The sequence below is a fragment of the Mytilus trossulus genome, chromosome 4 (assembly GCF_036588685.1).
Source record: "Mytilus trossulus isolate FHL-02 chromosome 4, PNRI_Mtr1.1.1.hap1, whole genome shotgun sequence".
In the NCBI taxonomy this organism is placed as follows: domain Eukaryota; kingdom Metazoa; phylum Mollusca; class Bivalvia; order Mytilida; family Mytilidae; genus Mytilus; species Mytilus trossulus.
In genome coordinates, this window is record NC_086376.1 from 87,282,820 (window position 1) to 87,297,668 (window position 14,849).

At 31.0% G+C, this 14,849-nt stretch overlaps 1 protein-coding gene across 1 annotated transcript; it reads left to right on the forward strand.

Moving 5' to 3' along the window:
• Positions 1 to 2,076: 2,076 nt before the first annotated feature.
• Positions 2,077 to 14,849, forward strand: LOC134716222 (coiled-coil domain-containing protein 15-like). The gene is made up of 11 exons (XM_063579081.1): positions 2,077 to 2,312; positions 4,229 to 4,378; positions 4,885 to 5,008; positions 5,726 to 5,784; positions 6,938 to 7,054; positions 9,665 to 9,737; positions 10,211 to 10,315; positions 10,869 to 11,073; positions 12,067 to 12,258; positions 13,625 to 13,773; positions 14,304 to 14,849. Exons 1-11 carry the CDS (start codon positions 2,142 to 2,144, stop codon positions 14,351 to 14,353), a joined length of 1,395 nt encoding a protein of 464 aa, XP_063435151.1. The 5' UTR covers positions 2,077 to 2,141; the 3' UTR covers positions 14,354 to 14,849.

Below are 14,849 nucleotides of genomic sequence, written 5' to 3' on the forward strand. Positions count from 1 at the left end.
ATATGGTCTTTGAAGTTTAGAGTCTCATCCAGAAAAGCTCCTAAGTACCGTATACATGTTTTTTGATTTTATAACATCTCCACAAATGATTTTTTCTCTTGTCTGACATTTAGAGAGTTGTTGTCGACTGCCAAAGAGAATAAACTCTGTTTTCGTAAGTCACGAATTGCATATAGCCAAGCCAGACGTTTCAAATTTATCTTTAATAACTTGTATAATGGCGTTCCATTTAAACCCCTGAATTACAGACGGTTCCTAGCTTGGAACATGCACATATAGGATTTTGCGTGTTTAAACTAGTTCAACGGAAAGGAGCCAACCATCCCCTAAACCTGGACAGTGATGTAACAGTATAATATAAGAAAAACACTAAAAATATCAGTTGAAAAAGGCTTAACTCTGCAGATGGATACAAATTGAAATACAACTAACAGAAACACAAAATGGACTAGGACGGGTACTTGTACACCCCAACACCAAAAATCATCTTCGCTAGCCAAGGGTTACAATCCACTCCCGCTCTCTTCAAGAGAGCGGGAGTGGATCGTAACCCTTGGCTAGCGAAGATGCACCAAAAATATACCGGCTAAAAACAGATCCGAGAGCACAAGCAGTAATGTTACTAACATCTAGCCAATAAGAACTAAAAGAATATGTTTAAATAAAAAAAAAAAAAAAAAACTATTAGAAAAAAATCATACACGAAATGATCAATCAGTAAACACCCAATACCAAATGGATTAAGTGTAAAAGACGTCCGGATACTTGAAACAGTCAGACAAAAATATGACCATGTGCATTGCCACGATACAAGTATCGACAGATCGTAGAGCTATCATCGGCATGTACATAAATATTTAACAGTAATGTTTAGTTTGATTTATAATTTATTGACAACAAACAATGTTAAAAATCATAGATCAAATTACAGTGTTAAACTGGTAACCCTTTAAAATATGTTTATCTAAAGGACCGAAAAGTTTACCAGGATCCTTTCTAAATTGTTGGGCTCGGAAAACAACATCTCCGTACAAATGACGATGTAATCCCGTCTGAAATAAGTTTTCTGCAACTGCAGCCAAACTAAATACAAAATCTTTATATATATGGAACAATTTAGTAAAGGTTTTGTTAAGTATGTTGTGGTCAATAAATCCCTGACTTTAAAATTTACCGGTAGTACATAGAGAATGTTCATTAAAAAAAAAAAACGTCACAAAAGACACGGGCATATCGAACGAGTTGTGATATATAAATACCGTGAGATGGTGTCAAAGGAACATCACTGTGACCATCCAAAAATGGAAAATTAACAATAGACCTGTAGCGAAAAATCGTCACAGTCTCTTTTGTCGTAAATTTTAATGTGGAGTTTCCCGTTTAATACTCAAATATCAAAATCTAGGAAAAGACAATTGTTATGTACCGTTTATATGACTTAAAATTAAAAGTAAGTTCTTTGGGGTAAATTTCGGAAGTGTAGTTTAGAAAATTCTAGATTCTATACTGACGGAAAGTTTGTTGAATTTATCAGTTTTAAAACGTTATTAAGACGGTCTTTATTGAGTTGTGTCATCAACTGTCTTTCATAACAGTACAATAACAAGTCTGCTATCAAATGGACCACACAGCGAAAGTTGCAATTACATGTTTCCCAATCCACTATAAATAATGATATGTTTAAACTACGGTAAACCCTGGGGCGCAAGTGGTGCCCATATAGATACCATACAGATACCAATCAGTATATACCGATAAACTGTGTTGCCGAAACGTATATGTCTCTGATATTATCAAGGAGAAAATTAACCCCATTCCGTCATCTCATCACACCTCCACGGTAGCCTATACATGATAGCATATTTACCTTTTTCAACCTGCCACACTAAACTTTATTGTTCGTGTGGAGGCCTAGGAATACAAACTAAACAGACACAACACATTTTATTCACAATTGTTAATACGACGGTTGTTATACTTTAAGCTGTTAAGACCATAAAATTAAAGTTAAATCAGTTTCATAATCATGAAAAGGTTTGTTGCGCTTTTTTGCGTTGGGTGAGAGGTTGGGGATTTGGCTTAATCGCAAAATTGACCTAGATCGAAACATTGAATTGATGTAGACATATAAAAGCGTCAAAATGGCGTCCAAAAAGTCTAAAGAAACATTTACCGTAAAAACTGTCAATAATGGGCTTAGAAAAATATGTAAACCTGTTATCAGTTCAGATGTAATGGGTAACAGAAATGTTGAAGTCCGTGCTGTTGGTGCTTGGGTTCAGCCAGCGAGCGCTTTTTCATCAGAAGCTGTGGTAAGTTATAAAATTAAAAATCGTGCAGTCGACATGTCTGATCATGTGTGTGGGTAATCATAATTGTTTTATTTCTTTACATGCTGTTTTAATTTTATCAATCGTTGACATATGCCTGTGTCATAGAGCGTTCATTTACTTGCTGAAGCTGTGGGGTTTGTTTGTTGTTGGTTTTTTTTTTGGGGGGGGGGGGGGGATTCCTTAATTTCTAATGTTTTCCGATTCATAGAATCTTCTTTGTTTCCATTTGTGGCGTCAGATATTTTCTATTGTGACATCATATTTTACAGGAACCTTTGTGATGTCCAGTAATGGCGAACGAAAAGCGACTGAGTTGTATTATTTTAGTAAAATTAAGTGAGGCTTGCAAAAAGAGCACTATATCATGCTTCTTATTATCAATATCAGTCATGTCAAGCTAAGTTCTGAGTCTTTAAATAAAGGAGTAGGTCCGGTAAGGGCTGATTTGGCCTCAAATTTCAGGTTCATCTAACAAAAGATTTTGGACACTTTTTAGACACCTACATGTAAGTGTCTATTTCAATTGATTCAATTTGGTTATGTGAGTGATATTGACTGCAGAGGCTGATTTAAGATGGGCCCAGGGGGCCCGGGCCCCCCTTTTGGGGAAAAAATTTGGTTGCTTATATAGGGAATCACTGAAGCGTGACTGGAGCGGGCCCCCACTTATGAAAATTTCTGGATCCCCCACTGGACTGATTTAGTCATTAACTACGCTCTGATAATAATAATCAATTTAAGCTTAAATATGAAAAATCTATTGAATATCCAAAAAAATGTCACTTTTCAGATGGTTTTTGTAATAATGATAGTGACACTATCATTATTCAAAAACCATCTGAAAAGTCAGACCATTTGTTTTCTTCCTCAACCTTTATTAACTGTATGTTATGTATTATCATCAAATACAAAATAGATTTCAATATGTACATGTACATGTATTATATGAATGAACACAAATGCAGCCACTTTCATTTAAGACGGACACTGTCTAAAATTTAATTAAAATGCTAAAATTGAGGAGATTTCAGACTAATTCAGTAATTTTGCATGACTGAATGATGCTAGTACTTATCCGATGTATGTGCATTGTATTGTCAAAAACAGCCCATATTTATGAGCAGATTTCGAAGCATTCTACTTTCCAGTAAGCATGGTAAATAGCTAAAAGATTACGATTGCACAATTTTGTAAAACTGCTATATTTTGGGGCCAAAAACGGGTCTTACTGAACCTACTCCTTGAGATGTGAAATGATTTCCAATGAGAGAGCATTCAAACAACACAAATGTATCCAAAAGAATGACAGAGTTTTAATGAAGTGTACAGAAAATGTAATTTACATTAATAGTTCACTCAAGTACGGTGTATTGTAATAACGACAAAAACTCGATACTTTGCGATGTGTTAATGTTCATAATCTATATCGAAGGCACCCATTCAAAGGTAGAAAGTAAAGTCATAAAACAAGACGTAACTACGGGAAACATAACAATAACGTTTGTATTATATTCTCAACTCACGGTATGGTTTTCATAACAATGAATAATGAGCAAAATCTATATCATATCATAAACAGCTATTAAAACTAAAAGCCCTGATTATGAAACAATTGAAAAAAATGCAGCCTCTAAAATAATAATGAATGTAAATGTATTTTTGCAATAAAATTCAGTTTGACAAAAGGGAAAAAAGTTACTATTACAATGTACAATATTGTACATGTAGATATTTATTGTGATTTATTTGGTCGAGTAAATACTTCATCTTTATTGAACCAATTGGACATTGGCAATAATTGGCATGAAAATCATAAGACAACTTTTCAAAGGTACTTCATTGCATTTAATTTAGTGTCTCTATAAAAATATACCTGAAAAGGTTTTTAATTACAGCATGCAGCCCATGAAGAACAGGAAAGAATTCAGAAAATGCAAGAAGAGAAAAATGCTAGACTGAAAAGATTCAGAGAAGACGTCAAACACAGAGTTAGTATGCTGGAAAAGGCAAGAAAGAAACAACAGCAAGACAACACAATTAAAGCTGTAGGTTTAAATTTGGTATACATGTACATGTCAAATATATTTACACACTGACAGTAGATACATGTATTTGCTGGGAAAAAGTAGAAGAATAAGAGGGTTGAATAACTTTAACCTTACATGTTTGGATGAAAAAAGTGTAAAGAACACTGTACTTGCGATTAATTGCCTTCTTTGTTGACAGAAATTAACAAATTTCTTAAAATGTTTTTACTGCTTACTTTGGATCTTCTTATTTCTTTTGAGAAATTCAGAAGCATAGTAGACACTTAAGTTAAAAAAAAACTCTTAAGGACTAAACTATAGTCTTTGCATGTAAGTAGTGCCTCCCGTAGAATCAGTCTTGTTATTGTCTCACATGCTAAAATGCAATGATTGTGAGGTGTATATGAACATCTTCATGATCTCATCGGACTTTGACTATTTTCAGGTTCATTGGTTAATGTTTGTTTTCACTTTGGTAAAAATAACTTGGTACACACTTTAAACAGATGCATTTTATACTTCAGGTTCAACATGAACATAAAGTTGTAAGACAAAGTGCCTTTGGTGAAACAGCTCATCGGAAAGATAGTTGTCTTGTTAGAAACAATAATGCTTCATTGGGAATGAGACCAAAGTCAGCTCCAGATGGTAATATATATTGTATTTAGAAAAGTTGTATTAGATACAATTTTGTAAATTTAATGATTTTAAATTAATAATTCAAAGTTAAAAAGCTGCGTCCATTCTCAATTATATTCACAGCTTTTTCCCAATATCAATCATCATTTTTACAATTACATTTTAAAAAGCCTTATGGACTTGAAGCGAAATAAGCTTGAATGAAAAGTAAAATCAACAGATATTTTAAATTACTTAAATATCAGAAGATGTGGTATAAGTGTCAATGGAACAACTCTCCATCCAAGATACAATTTGTAAAAAGTAAACCATTACACATATTAAGGAATGTTCTTTTCAAATTTCTAATTTGAATGAAGGGGAGAAATATGTAGATATAAGAAGATTTGGTATGAATGCCAATGAGAAACTTGTCCATCCAAGATACAATTTGTAAAAAATAAAACCATTACACATGTACATTAAGGAATGTTCTGTTCTAATTTGATTGAAGGGGAAAACTTATTCTCTTAATATATGTAGATATAAAGAAGATGTGTTATGAGTGCCAATAAGACAACTCTCCATCCAAGTCATAATTTGTAAAAAGTAAACCATTATAGGTCAAAGTACAGCCTTCAACATGTAGCCTTGGCTCACACCTAACAGCAAGCTATAAAGTTATATTTGTAATATTTTTTTATTTTTTTTCATTGAAATGTATATTTATTTCATATGTATACACAGGGAGAAGACTGCAAGATGATGGCACAGATTATAGAGCATTCTGTGATCAGACAAATGAGGTATGTCATTGGTTTAAACTTTAAACAGATTATATTGTTCAACAAGACAACTTGATGACATCGTCTCCAATTCAGACACATATTAACATGAACAAACATTCAAAATATCTGACTAAAAGGGGCTCGCGGGTCTAAATCATTTTTTTATTTAATATAGGATATTGCTATATTTTTCTATAAATGAACTTTATCTTTATATACTTAATAGAAAAATGAAATAGAAAATTGGGGTCACCGTTCATTTACGCTCACAATCTGCCATCGAAAGAAGCATACATTTTTGTTAATGTCCTTTTTTTCTGTTGACCGAATAGGAGAAATAGAGGTAATATCGATATAAAAAAAGAACCAAATTACAGAAATCACTTAAATTTTACAGTTATTTAGTTTATGTACAGCTTATTCGAAAACAACAATAAAAAATATAGGTCACTGATGAGTTAAAATAGATATTTCAATTTTAATGCCTTAAAAGTCATTTTTGCACCAAAGGGAGATAATTTGGAGCTTTTTCAATGATATCTACATTTTAAAAGTCACCTGGGGCCAACACAAATTGATTTTTTGGAAAAAAGTTTGTACCATATGATAAAGTAACAACTGCTAAATGTAATAAATAAAATGTGTAATGAAAAATAAATGTTTAATTTGTTTCTGAAAATTTGATACCCCGCAAGCCTCCTTAAACAAGTTATTTTTTATCATACAGATGATGAAAAGAATAACATAGAAATTTGATGAATTAAATGATGTATTTTTATCCAGTAAATAAAATTAATCTAGTACATCTTATTCTACAATGAATAAAAACAAACATGTTACATTCAACACTAAGACAGTTATGTAATCAAAGATATATATCTGAAATGAAAATTAGTTGTTTAAGATACCACGCAGAGAAGATACTTAAATTCTGATATAAATTCTGTGTTTTCATGATCCTACTAGCAAAAAATGTAATTGTACATTCAAGTAAAATGTACTTTGGACAATGCTTTTACCTTCCAATAAATTTACAAATAGAAGTATTCAATTCTTAATAAGATGTCTGAGAAAAAGAAAAAAAAATCAGTTATCAGTTTTAATCTTCTTCTTTTTTATTTTAGCTTTGGTCATGTTGGTACTGAAAATATGAAGGAAATTATTTTTTCAGGTTCATAAACTTACAAACCAAGCAAGAAGACAGTTGGCAAAGAAACAAATAGTTACTGATGATTTCATGGCAGATGATTTACCTGGAGGTGTATGGAAAGTTTCAAGTACAAGAGATGTAAGAATTATAAGCAAGAAAAAATCAGTTAAAACATCAATGAATTTGTCATACTCATCTGACATAATATGAAAGACTTAAAACAGATTTTTTATACGACCGCAAATTTTGAAAAAATTTTCGTCGTATATTGCTATCACGTTGGCGTCGTTGTCGTCGTCGTCGTCGTCCGAATACTTTTAGTTTTCGCACTCTAACTTTAGTAAAAGTGAATAGAAATCTATGAAATTTTAACACAAGGTTTATGACCATAAAAGGAAGGTTGGTATTGATTTTGGGAGTTTTGGTCCCAACATTTTAGGAATTAGGGGCCAAAAAGGGCCCAAATAAGCATTTTCTTGGTTTTCGCACTATAACTTTAGTTTAAGTTAATAGAAATCTATGAAATTTTGACACAAGGTTGATGACCACAAAAGAAAGGTTGGGATTGATTTTGGGAGTTTTGGTTTCAACAGTTTAGGAATTAGGGGCCAAAAAAGGGCCCAAATAAGCATTATTCTTGGTTTTCGCACAATAACTTTAGTTTAAGTAAATAGAAATCAATAATATTTAAACATAATGTTTATGACCACAAAAGGAAGATTGGTATTGATTTTGGGAGTTTAGGTCCCAACAGTTTAGGAATTAGGGTCCAAAAAGGGACCCAAATAAGCATTTTTCTTGGTTTTCGCACCATAACGTTAGTATAAGTAAATAGAAATCTATGAAATTTTAACACAAGGTTAATGACCATAAAAGGAAAGTTGGTATTGATTTTGGGAGTTTTGGTTCAACAGTTTAGGAAAAAGGGGCCCAAAGGGTCCAAAATTAAACTTTGTTTGATTTCATCAAAATTGAATAATTGGGGTTCTTTGATATGCCGAATCTAACTGGTGTATGTAGATTCTTAACTTTTGGTCCCGTTTTCAAATTGGTCTACATTAAGGTCCAAAGGGTCCAAAATTAAACTTAGTTTGATTTTAACAAAAATTGAATCCTTGGGGTTCTTTGATATGCTGAATCTAAAAATGAACTTAGATTTTTTATTATTGGCCCAGTTTTCAAGTTGGCCCAAATCGGGGTCCAAAATTAAACTTTTTGATTTCATCAAAAATTGAATAAATGGGTTTCTTTGATATGCCAAATCTAACTGTGTATGTAGATTCTTCATTTTTGGTCCCGTTTTCAAATTGGCCTACATTAAGGTCCAAAGAGTCCAAAATTAAACTAAGTTTGATTTTAACAAAAATTAAATTCTTGGGCCTCTTTAATATGCTGAATCTAAACATGTACTTAGATTTTTGATTATGGGCCCAGTTTTCAAGTTGGTCCAAATCAGGATCTAAAATTATTATATTAAGTATTGTGGAATAGCAAGTCTTTTCAATTGCACAGTATTGTGCAATGGCAAGAAATATCTAATTTCACAATATTGTGAAATAGCAATTTTTTTTTTAATTAGAGTTATCTTTCTTTGTCCAAAATAGTAAGCAAGAAATATCTTATTGCAAGATTTTTTTTAATTGGAGTTATCTTTCTTTGTCCAGAATCAACTTAAATCTTTGTTACATACAATATACAATGTATATTCACTTTTTACTACCAACTGATAAATTTAAATAATCTTTACCATTCAGTGATAACAAGCAGTTTTTTACATCTTAATATTTTATGATGTATTTAAATGAGTAGTTATTGTTGCAAACTCCATTAGAATATTTTAATTGAGATTAGTTTTGGAATAAGGGAAAGGGGGATGTGATTAAAAAATTGGGTTCAATTTTTCTCATTTGAAATTTCATAAATAAAAAGAAAATTTCTTCAAACATTTTTTTGAGAGGATTAATATTGAACAGCATAGTGAATTGCTCTAAGAGAAAACAAAAATTTTAAGTTCATTAGAACATTCATTCTGTGTCAGAAACCTATGCTGTGTCAACTATTTAATCACAATCCAAATTTAGAGCTGAATCCAGCTTGAATGTTGTGTCCATACTTGCCCCAACCTTTCAGGGTTCAACCTCTGCGGTCGTATAAAGCTACGCCCTGCGAAGCATCTGGTTTTTAATTTGGATCAAATATTTTATTTTTACCCATATTTAACTCATATAATACATTTTAACTTGGTTTTTAGTTCAGTAAACATTTAGAGATAGTCTAGGGCTAAAGTTATTTTAGACATCAATAAAAAACTTTGTAAAAACTTCATATATTTTATGAAAGCGTGCCAAATGTTTTTTTTTATTTAGAAATAATGTTAGATGCAAAATGTTTCCCAATTTAACTGATAATGTTTTGGGTTTTTTTTGCAATCAACATTTAGGCAGGTTGGCATTATTTTTTTTTACACTATAACTTTCTTAAAACTTCATTGAATGTTATGAAACTTAGACAGAATTTATTTCAGCTGAATTTTTTTTATGTATTTTACAGATAATTGCACATAATTTTTGACAGCAAACATGATACTTTTACTCAGAAAACAGAAATAGCAGGAATCAAAGAGTTCCCCAAAACCCTAAGTAGATTTTTTAAGTTTGAAATTAAATTTACTGAGTATACAGAAATCATTAGACTTAGCGTAGCAATCTATCTTTGCATTTTGGTTGACTCATGTTATTTATGTTACAGCACCCTGCTTCAAGAAGTACAGCTGACCCTGAAGTATTTGATATAGAAGATAGTGAGTCTTTAGATTTACAAGGTAAAATGTGCCATGATGTACAAATATTTTTACATGTTTTTATAATGCATTTTACAAGCTTAAGTATCAAATAATATTTTGATATACAAAGTTTGGTTTTGTTTTCAAGTCGTTTACCTTTTTTGTAGGCATTTAGCTTTTCTCATACACTGAGTGATTTAAAGTTAGTAAATAGTGTGTGTGATACCTAGGAATTGAGAGATGGTTGCAGGCAAATGGCCACATTGCTTAAACATTTGTGTCTTATTATAAAGTGGATGATAAGATTTTAAGTGATATTGGATGGAGGATTTATTTAATATTTTGTACTAAATCAGACACAGTACTTACTGACTCAACATATCCAGAATTATCTAAACTTATTTTTGACTACAAAGATAGTATCAAGTTGATTTCAAGTAAGTTTTAACTTTAGTAAAAGCAATGTGAAAAAAGACATTAAATTTGAAATAATTTGTACATTATTTTGACAGATGAGGAAAAAGAAAATATAGAAACAAGTAGATTGAAGGTTGTCCATTTTGATAAGGAATTAAGCAAAGGAGAGACAAGAGTAGAGAGGATTAGCAGAAAAAGTGGTAAAATTGTATTTTGTCTAGATGTATTTGGAAACACCAAAACATACATAAATCTTACACAATAATAAGAAAACTTGCATAAAAATAACCTTTTTTCAAATCAGTATGTTGGGTTTAAATTTTGCTGTTTCACAAATGTATTGGGTTTTATGCAAAAGCTGTATAATTTGTGATAATCACATGAAAAATAAAACCAAAAGCCTGCTTTATGCTTAAAACAACAAACAAAACACAAATATGGCATACAGCTTCTTCAACAACCACTGGATTTCATTATTAATATCACTTTAAGATGAAGAACAGCTATAAAAGAATCTTTCCTTGTCATTTTGCATACAGTTTTGCTGTTCATGTATTGATTTTGTGTCATGTTTGGATACCCCATATACTTTGTTTTTCTGAAGCTATTATACACAAATTTCAATTTATAATCTTTTAATACATTTGTATTACATTAAAAACTTCTTTACACGTAAAGCAGCAATTAGTATATACATATCTTATAAGGGATTATCACCATTAAAATATTATGTATCCATTGTTTCTCTTTCAGCAACAACGTGTAAAGGAACACAAGTGATGAGGAATGTTCCTAGAGTCAAACAGGTACCTAGTATTTACACTGGGGTTCAGTCTGAGGAAGAAAAAAGACGACAGAAAAGTGAACATGCAACTTACAGAAGACTTTTTATGGATTTAGAGAGAGAACAAGTTAAAGAAAATATCAGACGTCAAGAACACAGAAAAAGAATATTTAAGTAATTAGTTTAAAACAATGGATTGTAAAGATGTTATTATTTGGGAGATAATTAAGTTCATGGATTTTTCTTATAATTCACAAATTTTTGTTCTAATACAGGTTTTCCATGATGCAAAAAGTATCATTCTCAAAAACTATAAAATCAGGTGTGTTTTCACAATCACAACTATTCAAATTCATGAATAACTATAATTTATTTAGATATATTTTAAAATAAGTCTCTATTCTTAAAGAACAAGGATATTGTTAAGTACAGCAAACAATGCTTAAGGTAGTACCTAACACCACAGGGAGATAACTCTGTAAAGTCAGCTAAATGTTTTAATTACGTTGTGATGTAAAAGGGAATATAAGCTTCTCAATGATTAAAATCGGTGTTTGTCAAACTGCTTTATAACCAGTATGATTTTTTTAACAAAACGGTTGGTTAAATTTTTTTAAAGTTTTTATATTTTTGTAACAGGGTCAAGGTAAATACTTTGTCAAAATTTTATGAAAATTAAACAACCCAAATTAATTTTAGTGAAAGTGTTGGGTACCACCTTAAAACATCAACATCTTTCAGTCTCGCAATAAAGGAAGTGATGTGAAAGAAATTAATTTTTGTGATATAGAGTCAGACATGCTGAGCTGATATAATATTCCAGAAACATATCAAAATATTTCATCCTGTTTTGTGCTGTACACTCTAAACATATACAGAAAAGTCAAAAAGTAATAAAGAATCAAAGCTTTTATTATTACAAAACTTGTCATGTGATAGTTTTTTCCTAAAATTAATCTCCCTTCTTGAATTTCAGTAGCATCATTTATAAACAACACTTCCTAAAATTGTAAAAGATAGTCTTTTCTATTTTGTCCGTTGTTCTTAAATAACAGTAATAAATGTACAGTGTATTCTGAATTTACAGTAATTTCAGATGATTTTTAAATAGAAAACTTGTTTTTGTTATTCTTGTGAGGTATAAAAATGTTCTGTTTTTTTTTTTAGATTAAAAAAGGACAAGGAAGAAGAAAGAAAGGTACAAGAAACTGCATCAAAGGAATTAATAGAACCAAGAGATCCTTTAACAGGAGAATCAGCTCTAGAACTATTAGTACGGGAAATAGAGGAACATAAATTTGTACGCCAAAAAGTACAAGAAAATGAACAAAGAATCAGAAAACACAGAGAAATGGAAAGGTATAATTTAGACTTATTTTTACTAAACAAAAATAAGCAGCTATCCTTTCATGCATTGGACCAAGTGGACAAAAGTGATCAAACGAATAAAGCAGAGGTTCATATATGTAAATAGTGGGGAAGGTTGAACTCCTAATAGTCAATTGGAAAATAATAAAAATTCTTAAAGACTTGGAAAAGATTTTGGTGATCCAATTTTATTGTTTGTCCTTGTGAATATGAGTGCAGAATAGTTTTCCAGTGTTCCAGCTGGGTTTTCAAAAGGGGAGGGTGCCAATCCTAAAAAAAAAAATGAAAAGGGGCATTTAACATGTGATATGATATGAAAAGGGCATGTTTTGATAAAGATATTAATTAAACATTGTGTTTATTTGTTGAACTACATCATTAGCTCATATAGAAGTTTATCTTTGGACTCTTTAGGCTGAAAAACTTGTCAAGCAGCTTGTCATACAAGAGTTTAAATCATTGCTTTGCACAGTTAAGCTTTATATGCAGCATGTTTTGAAAGGTGTCCTGCTTCATTCTGTTTCTTTTGTCTGACACTCTTTACCAGTTTCACCTTTCTACCTCTGCTGTGCTTAATGGCGATACAGCACAAAACAGCTGTGCTCAGTAAATCAATAAATGCACAATGTTTGGATATACATGTAGCAACAGTGAAAGTTTATATTAAAAATAAAGAAAACAGAAAAAGATGACCAAGGCACCCTACCAACACTGCTACTAAGACCCTTTTTAACTTTTCCCATCACTCAAAATACCTAAACATACTCTTTATTTGGGTGTTCTCCTTCTTTGGAAGATTATAAACAGTAGTGGATCATATCAATACGAACAAAATAATATACAATCGATCTCCAAAAAAGGTAAGGCGCCCTGGAAACTGTAAAAAGGGCACAGGGCGGCACTCGGGAAAGGGGAGCCATGGTGCCCTCTGAAAACGGCCTAGCTGGAACACTGTTTTCTGTAGAAATATGTGCCAGAGTTAATATAATTGAATTGACTCACTGAGTATTCTATACATATGCTTATTTGGAGAATTTTCAAGTATATTCATTTGAAAAAAGGAGAAAAAATACTATGATGATAGGTTGAAGTCGTAGTGTTTAATTTATATGCAATCTTTTTCCTCAAGTAAAGCAATAAGTAATCAAATACAAATTTAAAAAGGGCTTTTCTAAGAAAAAGTACAGCTTACTACACTACAGATGGTTGTTTTTACAGTGAAAGTATAAAAAAAAATCTAAAATTAGTTCTATTGATGGTAACCCAATTTTCAAAGTGCCTGTCCTTAGTACCATCTTTTTTTTATTGGAACAGTTTTAATGATAATTTTTTTAATGAGATATTTTTCTATTTTCAGATTTGTGGAAGCATTAAAACATCAGTTAAAAGAAAGGATAGGAATTAGAGGGAAGTTACTCCCAGCTATGTGTTGTTGTGGAGAAACTCTATGGGATACAAACCCTGACACATGTGCCAATAATTGTGTATTTTATAAAAATCATAAAGGTCAGTTATTTGCTACAGTTATTAAAAAACTGTGGATTCAGTAATTTTTGTAGGTACCAATTTTTTGTGGATTGCGGAAATTGCATTTTCGTGGCTTCTTGATTTGGGGATTTTGTCAAAGTGAAAGTCTATAATATATTTGTACTTCATGAACATTTAAATTTGTGTGTCACCTATATATATTAACTCAATCAATGAAAACTAGAATTCACATGCAGCTTACTTATTATTATACATTCAAATTATTTATGATGGATAGAAGTGACATAAAAAAAACTTTTAAAGACAATTAGATGTATTTAGATAAAATAACTGTTCAACTTATAGACTTATAGACTCTTACCTTTTGATGTTACATACTGATTCAATGGTTATTTGTTCAGAATATGAAAATGTACCCTTACAATCAGTAGGTACAGGAAAACTTAAACAGCAGCGACACCTGCATTACCCACTTAAAAAAATCCTTCTGGCTGTTGTGTATTATAAAAATCTGTCATATTTATAAATAATTCTACTTTTACTTTCAGCTTACGCCAAAGCACTGCAATCACTACTAGCATCATGTGAAATAGATTAGCTGAAATTTACAATCAGAGTGAAAAATGACAATAGACAATATGAACCTTTAAAAAAAGGAGATCAAGGTTGAAAGGCCTGTGTTCTGGGAAATAAGCTAGCGAATACAGGATAAGAATACTTCACACAAGCAAGGAACAATCTTTTTACCTGTATCATTCAAAAACTTGTTTCTTGGAAAGAACTATTTTGATGGGAAGCAGTGTAAAAAATATACATACAATCTAAAAAGACTGATCATGATTATGTGTATAATTTTATATGAATATTTCAATGTATAAGTACATTTTTTCAATATTTGAAAACTTATTATGTTTTTTTTAATATTTTGAAGCTTTCTTTTATTTGATCCTGTAAGAAAAAAAATACATTTTATACATGTACTTCATCTTTATTTTACTATAATTACAGCAATTATATATTTGTTTTAGTTGTGTCCATTATCTGTGATAAATTATTTATATTAGTAAAATATTGAAATAAAAGATGTTAATATA

Coding starts and splice junctions, on each gene's coding strand:
- LOC134716222 (XM_063579081.1), top strand. CDS start 2,142: ATGGCGTCCAAAAAGTCTAAAGAAACATTTACCGTAAAAACTGTCAAT. Junction 2,313..4,228: donor CTTTTTCATCAGAAGCTGTG/GTAAGTTATAAA, acceptor TTTTAATTACAG/CATGCAGCCCATGAAGAACA. Junction 4,379..4,884: donor AAGACAACACAATTAAAGCT/GTAGGTTTAAAT, acceptor TTTATACTTCAG/GTTCAACATGAACATAAAGT.